At 40.1% G+C, this 20,058-nt stretch overlaps 1 protein-coding gene across 2 annotated transcripts in view; it reads left to right on the forward strand.

Annotated features, from left to right (window-relative positions):
- Positions 1–20,058, forward strand: part of ARHGAP22 (Rho GTPase activating protein 22) — a 424,298-nt gene that overhangs the window by 2,688 nt on the left and 401,552 nt on the right. For both annotated transcript variants that reach the window (XM_069067251.1, XM_069067252.1), the window contains exon 2: positions 3,636–3,800. In XM_069067251.1, coding sequence (XP_068923352.1) covers positions 3,749–3,800 — 52 coding nt within the window. In that variant the 5' untranslated portion in view covers positions 3,636–3,748. The remainder of the gene's footprint in view (positions 1–3,635; positions 3,801–20,058) is intronic.

The following is a 20,058-nucleotide window of genomic DNA, read 5'->3' on the forward strand; positions in this document are numbered from 1 at the left end:
AGAAAGAGATCCTTCCTGGATGCATGTTGATTTAAAAAACCATGAATCAACATTATCTATGTTTTATGGTATTTTCATCTATTTGTTATGCATTTCCAAAATACATGTGAATCTGACTAGGAATGCACTCGTGTTCTTCAGGCCACATGTGAGTTCAAGACCTCTGGTCTTGAATATTTTGGAGAAACAATATAAGAGGCAAGAAACCTACCTAAGAGACTTTGGGACATTAATGTTAGATATTTCAGAGGACAAAGCAAAGGATTTAACAACTGTGGGAAGAAAAGGACAGAAAAAGAACCAAAAATTGTCCCATTTTCTCTCTGTGTGTGTGTGTGTGTGTGTGTGTGTATGATTGCACCATTAAGAGAATCAGGGAAATTACAAGGTGAAATCATGGAGGAAGATTAGATGTAGAGGGTTGTAATGGAACAAATACTGTGTTCTAAGCCCTGGGTTCAACTCCTGGTTACAGAACCATGTGATTGTCATTTTATTCTCTATGTCTCAGTTTCTCCATCTACAAAATTAAGAGATGCAATTTCTTGATCTTGTCATTTTATTCTCTATGTCTCAGTTTCTCCATCTACAAAATTAAGAGATGCAATTTCTTGATCTTTTAACTGTGATGGCCTTTTCCAATAGATCACTGATCTCACTCTCATTTTAGAGTCAGAAGTTCTAGGTACAAGTTTCAACTTGGGCTCCTCAGTCCTAATATTCTAACCATGGTTTTAATTTTGGACATGTTGACATGTTAGACCTTCTGTCTCCTTATCCAAGGTGTCACCTTTGAGATATGAGTGTTTTAGTCCTATCTACCCCCACCTTCTCCCCTCTAAAGTGCCTCCTTTCACACTAACACATGCTCTTGGGTTATAAAACATGAATTAGGCCATGGAGAGGGTCTATGATTAAATTCTCCTGGAAAGTAGAACCAAGAACCACATTTGAGTTGGAAACGACTTGAGACCATCTAGTTCAACCCCTACCATCCTTACTTTATAGATGAAGAAGATTAGGATCAGAAAGATAAAAATGATGACAGATATCCCACAGCTAGCTGGTAGCATTGCCAGAACTAGAACTCAGTTTTCCTGATTCTTAATTTATTTCTCTTTCAATGACACCACAGTGAAGGAAAAAAAATAAGAAAGAAAATAATGATGAAATTGGTTGACCTACAAAAGAATCATGGATGTTACTATTCTTCAGAGGGCTTCTTAAATAGACAGATATAAGACGGCATAGAGAAAGTATAGGAATTTGGGTCAAGAAAGAATATGGAAGCAAGGACAAGGAACAAAAGAATTGTTACCTTTTTGACTTATCAATGAAGGCTGAGGAATGGTTAGAAAGATAGAAGAAGCAAAAGAGGACACTATCTCTCAGAATTTTGTTTATTTTGTTTTCAAATTTCTGTAATCTTTCTTTATTCTAGAAATATTGCCTCTCGCCAGACCTCTCTGGCCCACATTTACAAGTTCCTTCACCATATTTCCAATCCCAGAACTGTTTTGTAGCTGAATTAGTATAAAATGGCTAGAGTCCAATGGGAAGGAGGTATAATGTGGCCAGAACTGTTCTCCCATCCTACAGTTCTACTGACTTTTCTTCCAGGAAAATACTAAGGATCACTGTGAAGCAGAAAGTGCAGAAATCACACATGACATATGCAGAAAGCCCAGTGTGAAGCAAGGAATGGCTGCCCTCATTCTGCAGTGATTTGCAAATGAGTCATCAATGATATGTAGGATGGTCTGAGAATCATAGCATCCTCCCCTCTGTTCAAGCTCACTCCAGTCTGGAAGACAGAATACTAACAAGTGGGCATGAGTGGCTTGGTAGGAGCTATCAGTGCTAGAAAGAGAAAACAGATATGGACCAACATTAATTATGTCAGTGGAGAAATGAGCCAGTGACTCTACTCCATCCCTTGTCCCCCTCTCTTCCTCTGTCCCTCTCTCCATTCCAAAATATAGTCTCCTCTCTTTCTAGAACTGGAAAATGCTTGAACAGTTCCAGCTGCCTGTCCTTTAAGGAAGTTCAGTGCAATTTAACATGTTTTTTAAATAGCATTATGCGCCAGGTATGGCAAATACACTGATTAAAAAATGAAACAATTCCTGCCCTCCAGGAACTTATAGCTCCCTGGAGAGATATGTGCACAAAGATAATTAAATGCAGAAGATGTGCAAAATAAGTATGAAGTAATATTGGGGTTGGGAAAGAATTAACAAAGGGAAAAGTCAACAGAAGCATCTTTTTAAGAGGTAACATTTGAGCTGGGTCTTGAAGGGAATTGGAGGGTCCAAGAATAGATGAGAAGGGAGTGTGCTTCAAGCATAGGAAACAATCAATACAAAAGAAGAAGGAATGCCACGTAAAAGGAATAGCAAGTAGGCCAGTTGGACTGGGACCTTGAGTGTGCAAGGAGCAGAAATGCATCATCACCTTGGAAAGAAAGATTGAAGCCAGATTTTGAAGGACTCTAAATACTCAACAAAAAATTTTTATTCAATCTTAAAGGCAATAAGGAAAAGACTTTGTAAGAAAAAGAGCCCATATTTTGACAGAATCATAGAATCTCAGAGTTGGATAGGATCTCAAAGCCCAGTTAGTCCATACCTATGGAGGAATCCCTTCCATGACATTTCCAACAAGTGGTCATCTAACCTCTCAAAGACCTCAATTAGGAAGGAACCTCTTATGAGTATAGTTTTCCCCTCTTTATTGGATCCTACTTCCCTTCAACGAATCCTCCCAATAGGAGCACTGTGGTACTGATGAGTTCCTTTAGGCATTCTTATTGGGAGGTCAACCTACATTCCATGGCTTGTTAGACTAGATGCCTGAAACAAGTATTCTCCCTATGATCATGCTCTGAGGAAGGAAACAGGAGTAAATGAATAATTAGGACTGTAGTAATTGTGGATGGGGAAGGGTTGGGAAGAAGAAAAAGGAAGAGGAGGAGGAGGAGGAGGAGAAAGAAAAGAAGAAAGAAGAAGAAGAATTGATATTTGAGAAGGCAACAGCCCTTACCTTTTATTATTTACACAAAGAGAGACTATTTAGTAATACCAAAAACTTCTCAAACTTTAAGTTGATTTTTTTAAATGGTGAAAAATGATCTCACATTTAGCTCCCTCTGCCTATCCTTTGAAAGCTTAAAGGATTGGCATCACTGTTTTTCCATACTATTTGAAGGGCAAATGGATGAGCTACAATGGGGGTAGGGGCTTCCAAAAGACAAAGCCTTGCTTTAAAAAATTGAACCAGTAAAGTTAAAAAGTGAAAGCTTCTAGAGAAGCAGGAATAGTGGGAGCAGTTCATGGTTATGCAGCATCTTAGAGAATCACAAAGTTTTTAGCTCATATAACACATACATGATTATTCCCATTTCCAGATAAACTGACATTCAGAGAGGTTGAGAGGTTTGGCCCCCATTGAGTGGCTAGTAAGCATCAGAGCCAGGATCCAACCCAGATCTCTCCTGACTCCTCACTCTTTCCAAGCTTTCACTCCTACACCAAGCTGCCTCTTGGGGGGCCCTAAACCATCACAGGGTGGATCCTTGTATAAAACTTAAGAAAACAGAAAATAAAGGGCATTCTAAATATATTTCCTTTCTATAGATGCTGATCTTCTATTACTGGAAAACAGGAATTAGCTTGTCTCTTTGAGGATGTGGTTGGTTCTGTATAAAAAGGATACAGAAGAAATTTGCACATAGGTTGTCAGCTTCATTATGTTTCCTACAGCTTCCAGCAGAAGAAAGACGTTTGCAGCAAGATATTTCGGTAAGAATTTGATTTTTTTAATCATTTCCTTGTATTTCTTCTTTACTCGACTCAGGCGATGGGAAGTCTTGGACTGGTATTACCAAAAAGGACAGTTTTGGTCTCTTATACAGGGTGGGAGTCTAGCTAACGGATAAAAGAGGAACCTTCTTTAGCATTGCCCATGCACTGAGAAAAAGGAATTTGAAATTGCAGAGAAAAACATGTCCTCAGCTCACCTCCATAGTTTGTTCAAGATGTGACCACCCTGATGAATTAGCTCACTAGGTTTGCTGTCCACACGTGAGGACAGTCTCCATAGGGTCTCTCAAGGGGCATTTGGACCCAGAGCTTCAGGGCTTGGAGTAAACTCAGGGTCCAGAGTATGTAATAAATGTATACAGTAAGAAGTGAACATTTGACTTTAGATATGATTATTTTATATCTTAGAATAGAGAAAGAAAACCTCAAGGTACTTGTTTAGACAGGTGATTTGCTTTCACATTTAGGTTGCAGCAATCCACACAAGCCTGTTTTTGAAAATTTAACTCACTGAAGGAATCAAATCTGGAAAAATGACCATTTGAATTAAGTTGACCATTTTTTTAATCTGACAATAATGAGTTTAGTTAAAACAGCTAAGCTTGCACACAGTGTTATAGATTATTTGTCAAACAAACGAACAGAAGAAAAATCAGCATTTGTTTTGGCTAAATTCAATCACGGTTATTGGTTTTGTTTTTTTCCCCCAAGTTAGTCTGTGTGTGGACATGGTATAATTCTTGGGGGCAGTTAAAGATTCTCAGAATGACGCATGATAAAGACAGTAAATCTAGACCAAGAATGATAGTTTTGCTGCTGCTGCTGCTGCTGCTGCTGCAACTGCTGGTAATGAAGATGATGGTGAATGAACCTATTAGAGGTGTTCTGTATTGAGAAAGAGGTCTAGGAGGACCCAGAGTTTGGAGGAAGTGGGAAAGGAATCTCTTATTATTGTCCTTTAATGTATATATATGGCAATCAACTGTTCTGGGAAGGGAAAGTTACTTGTATTCAGAGAAGGTACCAGTTATGCTTGTCGCAGATGCTTTACTGTCTTCATAATCTAATTCTTTGAAATAAGAGTAAGATTCAAATGCCACAGGAGAGCCCTACATTCGTTCATTAAAGCAAAAGACTAGAGTAGGTGTTATTATAGGCAGGTTGCATCTGTTTATATATAAACACAACAATTCTAAAAAAAAATTAAATGGCACTAGAAATGACTGAAAGAAAATTTGGAAATGTTTACCCATCTCCGTTTTCTCTCTGCATAGGGTTCTAAGGTTTACAAAGCCTTTTCCCAAGCATTACCTAATTTGCTGCTCACAGCAAATTGATAAAATTAGGCAGCACATTATTTAGGTCAAAATGCATCTGGCATGTATTAAGGAACTACTGTGTGCAGAGTGCTGTGCTCATAGCTGGAGAAGACCCCACATATAGATATGTTTCAGTCCCTGCTATCATGGAATTTATGATCTACTAAGGGAAGATTGTCCAGTCATTTCAGTCATGTCTGACTCTTTGTGACCCCATTTGGAGTGTTCTTGTCAAAGATGCTGGGGTGGTTTTCCATTTCCTCTTGCAGCTTATTTTATAGATGAGGAAACTGAGGCAAACAGGGTAAAATGACTTGCCTAAGGTCACACAGCTAGTAAATGTTGAAGGCCAAATTGGAGTTCATGTCTTCCTGACTCCAGGTCTGGCATTCTGTGCACTGTCCAACTACACAAGCCCAAATCATTATAATTGTGATAAATAATTATCACAATAAGTACATTAGAGGGGTGTCGGCAAAATATTGTGTGAATAAAAAATGGGAAAAGTATTTATTGAGGGCTTACTATATGCCAATTATTGTACTGAACACTGAGAATACAAATACAAAGATTGTCCATGACCTCAAGGAAACAGCACACATATGGACTGGTGCCCGGGGCACCATAGTTTTTTCTCAAGGGTTGTAGGGATCACATGAGAAGTAGATGGATAGTAGATAGGGTAGTAGATGGACACATCCAATCCTAGAACAATGGTAGAATTCATATGATTCTGGTTCATATGTGAGATTCACTGGGTCAAGGTTATTCATGATTGGAGGGATAAAGGAAGTAGAAGACCAAAACAGTCTCCAAGAGGAAATAGTCTTTGAGGTGGGTTTTAAAGGATAAAGTAAGAATGGAAAAGCATTGGAATGAGTGCTAGACTTAGAGTCAGAAAACTTGAGTTCAAACCCCACTGATTACCTGTGTGACCTTTGTCAAGTCCTCAGTTTACTCATTTGTAAAATTAAAGAGTTGGACTCATTGACCTCTAAAATATCTTCCAGGTCTAATTTTATAGAGTTTCATGGTCCTGTGAATAGTGAAAGAGTAAAAAAGAGTGACATTACAGTCACATGGAAAAGTCTAATTAGAAGTACATGGGTGGAAGATTGAGAAATGCATATGGCGACCTTATGTAATACAAGTTGACTGGTAAATAGGGTACATGAAAAAGAGTGGGAAGTAAAGCTGGAGAATAAAATGGTGCTCCATTTGTGAAGGGCTTGAATGTCAGGCTAAGTAGTCTGAACTTTCTTCATCAAGCAAAATGGTATTTAAAGATATCTTCTATTAAAATAGTCATCTTCAGAGCATCTCTGCTCAGAAGTTATCTTAAATACATCCCTTTTCCTGGTTTAGCAGAATAGGATGCAGCCATTGACCATATAAGCATGAAGGAATTAATGATTTCATAGCATTTATTAAGCACTTACTTGGTACAAAGCACTAGATGTAATGAAGTGCTAGAAATACAAATGCAAAATGGAGAGATTCCAATGAAGGAAATAACACATACGGGGTAATGGCGGCCAGAGGAGCATATTTTGGTCTGGATGAGTAGAACAATATTGACAAGCACATTACTTAAAATACCTCACAAATTTCTGAGTGACAAACCATTCAAAGCACATCAGTCAGACCTCCAGAACAGCTCTCATGATGTTCTCCTTCTTTTCACTCACACCATCAATCACATGGTCACTATCCTAATCCAGACCCTTGTTATTTCCAACCTAGATTATTATAATAAACTTTTTGTGTGTTTTTGTTTTCATTTCGTTTTGTTGGGTTTTTTTGAGAGGGAAAGGCAAGGCAACTGGGGGTAAGTGACTTGCCCAAAGTCACACAGCTAGTAAGTATGTAAAGTGTTTGAGAGCAGATTTGAACTCAGGTTCTCTTGACTACAGGGCTGGTGCTCTATTCACTATGCCACCTTGCTAACCTTATAATAAACTTCTAATTGGTCTTCCCAGTTCAATTCTTTCCCTATTTCAACTTATCCTCCACTCAGCTACCGAATTGATCTTACCAAAATGAAGGTCTAACCATATTTCCCCCATTTCAATAAACTCTAGTGGCTTTCTATCACTTCTAGGATAAATTATAAAGCCCTATGCTTGGCATTCAAACTCACCCCAACTTGGATCTAATTTATCTTTCTAATTTTAGGATATGTTGCTCTCCCTCACACTTTATAGTCCAACCTTCTTTCTATTCTTCACACAGGATATTCCTCCTCTCATCTCCATGCCTTTTCACTGGTGCTATTGCATTTATTTGGAATGCATTGCCTCCTCATCTCCATAATAATAAGAATAAGAAAAAGAATAAAACTAGCCTTTATATGGTGCCTCTAAGTTTACTTACTCCAGACCAGTAGAAATGAAACACTTCTACCTGATACTACCTTCCTAGCATCATGCCTGTGTAAAGTGTTGAGGGGGGTGGGCTTGAGGAAAGAAGCATCTTGAGGCTCTGGAAGAGCCACCGTGGGGAATATGATAGAGAGTCAGAGATCAAAGGAGTGCTATGCAGTACAGAGGGTACAGTTGAGGTTAAATACTGTAAATTTGTAAGGGAACTAAGTCATCAAGGTTTCATTACTTCCTCATCATTTTGGTAGAAGGTGAATTATGAAAATGAACCTGGGTTGTGGGCCAATATAGCATGCAGGGGCAGAGGTAGCAGACAAGTCATTGCCTTTTTTAAATGATCTGACTGTAGAAAAGGAAAAGTGAAACCAGAACAGGAAACACAGGGAGGAACAGTTAGAGACTGAGGTCATGGAGACATGCAGAGAATCACTGTAACCCTCCCTTTCACCATTTCCCCGTAGGAGCAGACTCACAGGGCTTGGTCACAACTCATCACATACCTCTCTTAGATTAAAAAAAAGCTGTTTGGGTAGGAACATCTATCTTAGAGAAAGTGGTGTTTATTTGGAGTCACTGCTACATCCCAATGAAATACATCCCAAGTGGCAATTTGGTACCACCAATAGAAATACTTTATTTTTCATTCATTCATTATTTCATACTTTTTATTTACATCATAGATAATTTGTATTTCCTTATCAACATATCAAACAAGATATCCAGTACTACAACCAACAATTCCTGACACTTTACAGTCTTGTAGAGAGCCCAGGGATGGAACTCAAGCTGTACATCCAATCCCTATGTTACCCAGGAGCAACTAGGACTGGCTTTGCATGGGGAAACCTGATGGCACCTTGAGCCTCCCCATTTTATTGCCATTAGTTTATAGATCTATATTGATAGAGTTGAAAGTCATCTTTTAAGACACCATTCCTTAAGTCCAATGCCATCGTTTTATACATGAAGAAACTGTAGACCAGTGAATCAGCTGCTAACTCAGGACTGAAACCCAATTTTCCTCATTACCATTTCAGCCCTTTCATTGCACTATGCAGACTCCTAGGATGAGACCAGTTCCTTTGCTTTGCATCTCTTCCTGCCTGCCTCCTCTCAGATCTAAAAGCACTAAAAACAAAAAGTGCATTGTCTAGCAATTCAAAAAGTATCTGTCAGTAACTCCAACACAGTTGTCCTCTCTGCACCACTCCAGTTTGCCGCTTGGAGGAGAGGGATAAAAGAAGCAAGTTTTCAAAAAATCTTCTCTGTTAGATTTTCTAAGAGAAAGAAATTTGGTATGGGGAAGAAATTCAAAGGGATTTCATCTACCACCTGGCTCCTGATGTCTTTGGACCATCTTGTGGGTGACCTAAATTATGGACAAATTTGACTTTCTATGAGCAGTTATGGTGTTCAATTCCCTAAGGCAGACAAAGATGGTAATGCTGTGGGTAGCATGTTCTCCTTCTTCACCCCTATCTATTGACTTTCTTAGATGTTTTGTAAGACTCAACTCAAGTCTCACCTTCTTCAGGAGGCCTTTTTCAGTCCCCTCAGCTGTGATGGCCACCTCTTCTGTGGTTGCCCTCAGTTCCTAGCAGGTTGTCTCCTCCAATTGAATGGAGACTCCCTGAGAGCAAGAAATATTTCACTTCTGCCTTCATATCACCAGAACTTGGAATATATAACAAGCCTTTAATAAGTGCTTCTCGGTTAATTTCTTCAGTGCAAGTGGAGCCTCAGAATTGCACTCTCTGATCAAAGTCTAGTTAGTGTGATCTGGGAAACATTCTCATCATTACCCCTGGATATCTGATCAATTCAGTTCAATGTCTTTCCTGATCTCCATAGGCAGATGCTCACTATCAGACTCCCATCCAGGCAAACCCACTCTCCCAGGAGCACAAGGAGAGGGAACATTTCCCATTTACTAATACCAAGTGGATTGTCACTAGAAGAAGACACAATTTCATTCTGAAAGTACATGGTGATTTGCATATTGTACTGTGGCTCCTTTAGGGTACACTGTTGTCCACCCTTTTAAATATCCCCAGCACCCAGCACAGTGCCTAGAACACAGTAGACACTTGATAAATGTTTATTGACTGACTGACTGAGGGTATGGAATGGGGAGGACAAAATTCCTTTTCCTACCCTTCAACCCCCACAATGTAAATATAACCACTTCATTTTTCCTTCCTCTCCTGGTCCAGTTCTGTGCAAGGTTGCTCATGGGAAGTAATGAATTAATCAAATAAACTAAGCCCTGCTAAGAGTTAGTTAGCTGATATGTTATCTGCTCTTGTAGGTAATGTAATTCCTTAACCCAGTTACAATGCAGAAAACCATTAAAGGGGAGACCTCTTGAACAGAGGAGCATGCATTACTCTCCAGTCCTAGAAGAAAGGTGAGAACAGAGGAAAGGATGGAAAAGAACACAGGAGAGAGGATGTAATTTTGTTTCTGCTATTTCATGTCAACTAATTGAAGGAGAATCATCAATATGTATGAACCAAAGTAAACTCTTGGCTACTTTTAACTGGTAGTTTTCGTTAGCTTTTTTGTATGAGCCATACTCTCTTCAGAGCTGATATTCAAGGATTGCTGTTGTCTGCTTTTCCTGTTGCTTGAGCAGCTCCTGTAGCTTCCCGGTCACTTCTCTTCTTCCCTCCCCAAACCTCCTTTGGCAGTTGGTCAACAGAGAAAGTTAACCAAGCATACGATCTTGACTCCATCATCCTTTAGGCTGACGGTGCTCAGAGGTCAGGCTGGATTCCATGGGCTCTCAAACCATGACCTCAAATGACAGCCCAATTAATCTCAGTTTGTCGGTGACTCTTTGCAAATTTTTTTCAGAACAAAATGGTTTGTGGGATCATGAATTCTCTTTAGGAAGTACCATACCCGTCTGCCATCCACTAAACACAATGCACACTCACACACATAAGCACATGCGTATACATACAGTCAGACACAAACACACATATACACAAACACATACATGCACACAGCAACACATGCATGCACACATCAACACACATGCACACACAAAAATTGTTATTTTCTGATAGCCTAGAAGAGTCCTAGACTGGCAATAAGTCTCTGCAACCAAAACTAAGAAAATGTACCATCTCTACCTAGCAGGCCATCTATTAGCCATTAAGGACAAACCTTAATCTATTTGCTAATGGCCCACTCGGGGCAATTGGGACCTGGCTTGTAGAGCGGGCATGGTGGCTTACTGATGAAGATGCAATATCCATAAGTCATTCCTGGCAGGGACTAAAGGGCTCTCCCTTTCTATGAAGATGGATGCCTGTGCTAACGGCAACAACACTCTGACCTGATAAATAATCAACCACACAGCAGGGCAGTTCCTTATCTGCCACAGTCATGTGCTGAAGTAACACTTTCAGAGCCTTGTTGACTTCATTTTAAAAGGACTTTCAGAATAGACTAGGTGCCAGGACCAAGCCGTTAAGTGCTCTAGCATTTAGCAGCTTTGTGATCTTGGCACACAAATGTCCTGCCTCAGATACTTACTAGCTGTGTGACCCTGGACAAGTCACTTAACCTCTTTCTTCCTTGGCTTCCTCATCTATAAAGTGGGGGTAATAATTGCAACTACCTCCCAGGCCTGTTTCAAGGATGAGAGAATATTTGTAAAGTGTGAAATGTTTTGGTTGCCCCATCTGTAAAATGGAGCAGGAGTAGGGATCCAATGGAACATAATACAGTTTCTCAATGGCAAGGACAGCACCCATAACCCCAGTTCTTTGTGTAACCTATGTATTTATTAAATGCCTGCTGGATTGCGATTATTTTACATGTCTGAAGGTAGAAAGTTAGACTAGGTGATTTTTCTGGTCTGTCCTAGATCTAAGATCTGTCCTTCTTTGTACTTTGTTCTCTGCTTTCAACAGGAGCATAACCAAGAAGGAGGGAGGGAGGCAGCTAGCTGCGAGAAAAGAGAAAGGGGAAGGTAGAAAGGATCATGAGCCCCAGGGACCATGTTGGGGAGGCAACCCCCACAGCTTCCTACACATCCCCTGAAACAGAGAATGTGATAACACTGAAATAAAATATGGATTTCCCTTCAAGCAACCACCTTGGTAAGTCCCTATTCTCCATCCATAGTGACTATCTTGTGTTTCATTCCTTTAAGGCTACCCTCTTAGGGAACCAGTAACAAATCCTTCTGAAGGGTGTAACTGACAGTGGTATAAAATGTTATACCTTCAGGGACTATTCTTGCCTTAATTAGCAGACTCTTGAAAAAGGAAATCCTATAAGTCCCCAGGGAACAAATCTCTTTAACAAAGTAATTTATGCTCCTGTAGTAGGCTAGTGAAGAAGATATGTTTGTTGGGGGGAGGGGTGAAACTGTTCAGCACAATCCAATTATATAGTGTAGGTGACCCCATCATAAGGCCATCTGAGACCCTAGCCTTTAAATAACAATATCCCCCATTTACATATCATGCTACATGCTTTACTTCATTTTATTCTACCAACAAGTCTTTGGAAGAGGTGCTAAAGAGAATTTTAGCCCCATTTTATAGATGTGTGAACTGGGTAAGAGAGATTGAGTGACTTACTCCTGGTCACAGCACCAGTAAATGTTAAAGGCAGTATCCAAACACAAACAAATTCTGACCTTCCAAATTCCTTACTCTTGGCAATATGCCTCACTGTTTGAGGAACAGGCCATAGAATGGGACAGGATATTACTAATGCTCTCTTAGGTCCATTTATTTTTTAGCCACAAGAATGTTGTTTAATCAAGTTGCACACACACACACACACACACACACACACACACACACGTTTCATGTTCTTTCAGTCTCCAGCGTTTTTAATTCCTCATGAAGAGAACATAGAAAAATGGGGAAAAGAGAGTTCACCCTTCTCCATTCTGATTCTTCTAAGATAACCTCAGTGATTAAGCAAAGATTATCCAGTCCAAGTCTCATGCATACTGTACTCATGACCATATTTAAAAAAGGTTATCCTGCTGTGTTGAATAGCAAAGCATGATGACTTGAACATCTTAATACCTGCAAACATCTTGCTTCTGCTGAGAGAATAATATTCCACCTAACTCCATAGATCATCATTACACAATTCTAAGTCTGTCTAGGCTTAGGGCACTGGACCTGGAGTCAGGAAGACTCATCTTCTCGAGTTCATATTTGGCCCCAGACACTTACAAGCTACTCTAGGCAAGTTGTTTAACCCTGTTTGCCTCAGTTTCCTCATCTGTAAAATGAGCTGGAGAAGGAGATGGCCAACCACTCCAGTGTCTTTGCCAAGAAAACTCCAAATGGGGTTGAGCAAAATTGTACACAACTGAAGCAACACAACAGCAGCAAGGCTTTCTATATGCCCTTTTAGCTGACCTCCTAGTAACCAAGACATTGTGATTCAGTAATAAGATTTTGAACTTGGACTCAGGAATACAACAAGCATTTATTAAGCACTGATTACATGCAGGCGTTGTACTAAGTTCTGGGTATAGAAAGACAGGCAAAAACAGGTCCTTCCTCAAGAAATTCACATTCTAACAGGGTATACAACATGCAAATGGCTAGGAACCAATGAGATGTATACAGGATAAATTGAAGGGAATCTCAGAGGGAAGGCACTAGCACTAAAGTGGAGCAGAAAAGGTTTCTTGCAGAAAGTGGGACTTCAGCTGAATCTTGAAGGAGGCCAGGGAAGCCAGGAGGTGAAAGTGAGAAGAGAATCCAGGCATAGGGGAAAACCATTGAAAATGCAGACTGGGGAGCAGTACCACATACATGGAGGAGAGTAAAGTAAGATAGGGGCTACATGGTGAAAGACTCTAAAAACCTAGCCAAATATTTTATATTTGATTCTGGAGGTAATAAGGAGACACAGAAATTTATTAAATAAAAGGATGATACGGTCAGACCTGTGATTTGGGAAGAACACTTTTGTACTTGAACATACAATGGACTACAGTGGGTGGGAGATGAGGAATGAAGACCAAACAGAAGGCTATTGTAATAGTCTCAGTTTGAGGTGATGAAAGTCTGCACCACGTATGGCTCATAATTGTAAGAAGAAAGAACAAGACACATATATTGTGAAAGTAGAATCAATAGAACTTGATGTAGCACCAATGTAATATTCACAGCACCCACAATCACTATAAATATACCCGCATGGTACTCAATTGCAAAATATAACAGATTCTCCATATAGAAGAAAGAAGCAAAACATTTATTCAGACACCAGAAAATCAAACCCAAAAACCAATAAGCTGAATCCATCATAGTAGCAAAGAAGTTAAACCACAACAGCATAGAGAGCCACAGCATCCTTTAGCCTTCCTACCAAGCAATATCAGACCAATATTTACTCACAAACCTATCTGTCTCCCTGGGGAGTGAGATCTCCTCCCAACCATCTAGCTGGCTCTGACTCCCAGATTCCTATGGACTCTTCTCTACCCTTCAACAAACTCTTCCCACCACAGGCTCCATGTGACTACATTCAGTCTATTAGGGGACAGAGTTCATTTTCAAAGCAGGGAAGGTCTTCAAATTCTTTTAGGCTTATTAAGGGGCAGGGAAGATCTTCAAATTACCATTGCCATTATACTTGGCAACAGATTGAATGTGAGTGGGGGGAGGGGCACTGAGAGAGTGAGCAATTGAGGATGGTGCCTATATTATGAGACTAGGAGACCAGAAGGATGATAGAACCCTCAACAATAATAGGAATGTTAAGTGGAGGAGAGCATTTGGGGTGGGGAATAATGATTTCAGTTTTGAATATACTGACTTTAAGATGTCTACAGGACAGCCAGTAAGAAATGTCCAGTAGGTAGTTGAAGAAGCAAAATAAGTGCTCAGGAGAGAGGTCAGAGCAGAGTAAATAGGTCCCCAAATCACCTGCATAGAGATGATAATTGAATCCTTTGGAACTGATGATATCTTCAAAAAGAGAAAGTAGAGGGCCCTGGGCAGAGCTTTGGCAAACGCTATGAGTTAATGGGCATAACCAGGATGAAGATCTAGCAAAGAGACTAGGAAAGCACAGTCAGACAGGTAGGAAAAAGAACAATACCTCAAATACCTTGAGAGAAGAAAATATCAAGAAAAGGGTGATCAAAATTATCAAGGACTGCAGTGAAATCAAGAAGGATGCGAACTGGAAGGGGGAAAGGTTATTCAATTTGTCAATTAAGAAACCATTGGTAACTTTGGAGAAAGCAATTTCAGCTGAATAATGATGCTGGAAGCCAAATGGCAGAGAAATAAGAACATGAAAGGCATGGAAGTGGAGGCATTGTAAATGGCTTTATCAGGGAGTGTAGCCACAAAAAGAGGAGAGATAGGAAAACAGTGATAGATGACCAAGTGAGAGTTTTTTTTAAGGATGAGAAAGACAAGGATGTGATTATAAGCAGCAGGGAAGCAGGCAGTAGACAAGGAGACATTGAAGACTGGTGAGAGAGTGAGGATGACAGAGGAGGCAGTCTGCTGGGAAAGACAGGAGGGGATAGGATCATTTGTATATGCAGTGGGATTTACTTTGGCAAAGAAAAGGGCCACCTTTTCATTTGAGAGTGGAAGGACAGAGGAGATAGACAAGAATGACATCTGAGTAATGTGAGATGACAAGAAGGAGAGAAGAGGTAGCACTACCAAATGACCTTAATGACCTGGATTCAAGTCCTTCCTCAGTTGCCTGCTATCTTGCTAGGCAAGTCTCAATCTCTCTGAGTCTTGGTTTCCTTAGTTGTAAAATAATGGCAATGATAGATCCTACTTCATAGAGTTGATAATAAGATGTATGTAAAGTAATTGATAAATCTTCAATTGCCATATGCATGTCCTCTAGAATAATAATAGTTATTATAGTTATTATTATATGTTTCCATAAATTTAAAAAAAAAAAAACCTATATTACACACTTGGAAATTTCAGAATGTTCTATAATTTTAAAAAAATTAATTATTTGGGGGTAGAGGATAGGAAGGTGGCCCACATTGACAGATTGAAACTGACATGTTTCCAAGGGTTTGGGCAGGGTAAACTTTGAAAAAGAGTATATTCCACCATGATGACAAAACAAGGAAGAGAAGAAAATTAAGTGAGGGAAACAGCAACTGTTGTCCAGCTGCTTCCTCTGCACCCATTGGGGAGTATCTCCAGCCACCCCTGAAACATGCATCTTCTGCCACCTGCAAGAGCAGCTGCAGTTGGATGGAGAGGAGTGGCTGTACCCCAACTAATCCTCTCCAGTTCAGGACAGTGTGTACTGCCAGGGAGATGAGGTTGCCAGACTCAACAGCCCCTCCTGCTTCTTGGGATTTTTAGAGCTGGATCCTTAGGGATCATTTAGTCCAGCGTCATCATTGTGTCTGTGATGAAACAAACTCAAAGTGGTGATGAGACGTGCCCAATACATGTAGGACAGAGTCAAGAATCAACCTGAGGTCTTCTGACTCCGAATCCAGGGCTCTCACCTCTCTACCTTCAATCCTGGTCTCGTCCAATGTCCTCATATGTGATCCCAAACTCCACACCTGAACCCAGCTGTAACTTAAACTTATGTCAGACATTTATTTATAAACTTGTTTTTTGACTCTCTATTTAACATAATATAATGGATGTGCATTGCTCCAGAATATTGATCTCTGGCAATTTTCAACAATGGGGAGGGAGGAAATAAACATTTATATAATGCCTACTATGTGCCAGGCACCATATACATATAATGTATATTTGTATATATTTATATATACATGTATGTACATGTGTACACATACACATACATATATGTGTGCATATCCATGTACATATAATCTCATTTGATGCTCGAAACAACCCTAGGAAGTAGTTGTTATTATCATTCCTATTTTACAGTCAAAGAAACTGGGGCAGAGTTCAAGTGAACTGTCCTGGTCACATAGATAATAAGTGTCTGTGGCCAGGTTTGAACTAAGGTCTTCCTAACTCCAGGAACAATGCTCTGTCCACTGCACCACCAGCTGCCTCCAATAGCTCCTTGTGCTGACAAGCTTTTTGTCCACTAAACTGCTTGTAATATACACAATTTTCTGCCCTTCTCCTCCCCTCATACTTTATTGGCACAGCAGGCAGTTTGGTATCTAGACAGAGCCATATGATACAAACAAGTCTGTGACAATCAGCATGCAATCACAAATAATTCAGCTTCAGAGTTTGGGTGGGAAGCTGAAGAACGTTCCCTCCCTCTCAAAGGCATGTTGCCGGTACCCACCGGTACATAAAGGAGCACCTTGACTTTAAGAACTGCTTTCTAGGGTAAATGGGGTCAGGGAATGAATACCAAGAGAGACAAGAGGTGACTGTAAGAAAAGCAGGAGAGGTAACCTGGAGATGGGAGAGAATTCTGACCTTGGAGTCAGGAGGGATCTAGATTTGAAAGGAAAACAAATCCCACGGAAGCTATCTTTGAAAAAGAAACCTCTCCAGACGTTACATTACCACTTTCCCTCTTCTCTAGGAAGAGTTTTGTTATTCATTCCTTCAAAAGGCGATATGGAGCAAGGATGATTGAATCCATCTCACAGTTGGAAACTAAAGCAAAGAACTAAAAACCTCGTACCAAGAGCGACGCAGGGGCAGAGCCTGCAGACGCTAGCTGGGACTTGTCATTCCAATTTTTTTTAATATTGACTATCAATGAGTAAAAATAAATAAGACTGAGTAATTTTTAAATATGTAGTGTGACTAATTCCCCTTTCTCTTTTGTTGTGTGTGAAGTAGAGGAAAGAACAAAGGATTTTGTGTAAAAGATTCAAGTTCAAATCTTGATTCTGGTTTTATTAGTTGAATGACCTTGGACAAACTGCCTGAATTCTCTGGACCCCAGAATCCTCAAGTTGATAACTTGTGTCTATAATATTTAAATATTTACAACACTTTTTCCTAAAAGAATAAATTTTAAAAGTCATTGACATATTGTGTTTTGGTTTTATAAGAATGTAAACTCTTTGTAAGCAGGGACTGTTCCATTCATTGCATCTTCAGCAAGATGACACTGTGGCTAGAGCACTGAGCCTGGAGTCAGGAACATCTGAGTTCAAACCCAGCCTCAGACATTTAGGGTCCATGACGCACACATACATATAGAAACATACACACACACACACACACACACTGTTATTGTTTGGTTGTTTCAGTCATGTCTGACTCTCCGTGACCCCATTTGGGGTTTTCTTGGCAAAAATACTAGAGTGGTTTGTCATTTCCTTCTCTGGCTCATTTACAAATGAAGAACCTTTCCCTTCACCAAATAGGGTTAAGTGAGTCACACAGTCTGAGGCCAGATCTGAACACAGGAAGATGAGACTTGGACTTCTAGCCACTACCCCAACCTGTGCACGCACAAACACAAACACAAATACACACACACACACACACACAGTTCTAAAAAAAAAAACAACCCTGGCTTCCATAGTTCTCATCTAAAATCTTATTTCACACAGGTTTGGGTTAGATGACAGCCGTACCACATTTACTCTTTAGATATTCTCTGATTTCCCCCATATCCCAGCAATGCAGCATGGCATATCAGAGAGGGTACAGGCCTCAGAGTCAGAGGGCCTGGGTAGAGATCTCTGCTTTGCTATTTATTATAGGGGTGGCATTCTCTATGTATCAGTCTCCTCATCCATAAAGTGATGGGGTTAGATTAGATGATCATTAAAGTGCCTTCAGCTTTAAATGCTATCAGCCAAATCCATGAACAGTTTCTTCTAATTATCTAGCCCCAGAAAAAGGAATATACCTGTGCTGGGTAATTCTAGTTTTGAATAAATATATTTTATTTCCAAGTGTGATGGTATTATTAGATTAATAGAAAAATGCATGGTCAAGGCCATCAAATAATAATAATGAATGATAGCAATAATAACTATAATAATATTAAACAGTGATGATGCTAGATTTCCCAAGGATGTCAAGTTTACAAAATCCAAAAATCTCTTAAGGTTTTCTGCTCCAAATCAAAGCAAATAATATTTGTAAAGCACTTAGTCCAGTGCCTGGCATATAGTAAGCACTTAATAGATGCATATTCTACTCCCTTCCCCCTTCCTACATACTATCTCTTTTAAAGGTGTGGGCTCTGAGGTTCAAAGAAGGCCACATGCATAATACATGCCAGCAGATTGCAATTAGCTATTTCTGAAACAAGTGTGTGTGTGTGTGTGTGTGTGTGTGTGTGTGTGTGTGTGTAGTTTAGGCTCACCTGGGTATACTTCTGAAAAGAGAATTACCCTGGGGTGAAGCGGCAGTCACAGCCAGCTTAGGGGCAGGAAAGGAAGTGTCCTAAGGATGGCGTGTCCTCTGAATCTGGGTCTTTGGACTGCAGATGCAAAACTTGGTCCATTATACTCTGCTGCTTCTTATCTGTTAAGCCATCTGACAGTTTCTATAGACATGTACAGAGGTGGTAGCTTACTAATAAGAATTAGCATTTATGTTATGTCTTAAGGTTGGCAAAGTACTTTCCATATGTCATCTCATTTGATTTTCATAATAGTCCTGTGAGGTAGGTCCCCTTACTATCCGTATTTTACTGATGAGGAAACTGAGGCTGAGAGAGGTGGCCTATCCCGGGGTCTCATAGCAAGCAAGAGTCTGATGCAAGATTCAAACTCGGGTCTTCCTGACTCTCTGTCCATCCAGCATTTTATCCCCTGTACCATCTGGCAGCATCACGAGATGGGTTAGTTCATGGCATATGGCAAGGAGAAACACATTCTACAGTATTTTAGAGCTGATCATCTATACAGTTGTGGTAGGGTGTATATCATATGATGTTCGATCCAGGCATAATCTTCTTATCCAATTCAGGAGAATCATTATTATCCCCCATGACTCTGGTGATAAAAACATGCCTGCTTAGCTTCAATAGGAAGTCCCTCCTACTGGACAATGTGACAGGTTGTTTGACATCTGATGTTAAAGCAATACCTGGAGATAATACTTCTGTCTCGGAGGGAAAATCCCCTTTTAATAAGTGCTCTATGTATGTTTTACTGATTCCAAAGATGTGTGATTTCATTGGTCTGTGTATTCCCTCCATAGATAAAATACATAAGTCCCCCATACCTTAGCAGGTGCTTTCATAAGCAATTGTGGCTGAAGGAAATCATTGGCTTGTAACCAACCTTTTGGGCACAGATTTCCCTGCATTCTGCTAGGCTGAGCCTAACGTGGCAAAGGCCAGTACATGAAGCCTTACCCATATAGTTGTCTATGCCAGAACTTCAGATGTTATGCCAAAACCTTTGAGAACTTGGGGTCAGTTTCAATCAGGCATAAAAGTAAGATCCAGCCTCTACCTACTATGTCTCTGCCCTCCTGCTGGCAGATGGACCACTGCAACCCACCCTTTCTTGATCTGATTAAAACTAATTCTCTTAAGCAAGAAAGCCCATATAACAGATGTCTTCAACAGGGTCTGCCCTTGTCAAATTCAATCTCTGTAACAAAGACATGTTGCTAGTGA

The sequence above is a fragment of the Petaurus breviceps genome, unplaced genomic scaffold (assembly GCF_028583685.1).
Source record: "Petaurus breviceps papuanus isolate PSGF00001 unplaced genomic scaffold, PetGlider_PUasm1.0 90740, whole genome shotgun sequence".
NCBI classification, from domain to species: Eukaryota; Metazoa; Chordata; class Mammalia; order Diprotodontia; family Petauridae; genus Petaurus; species Petaurus breviceps.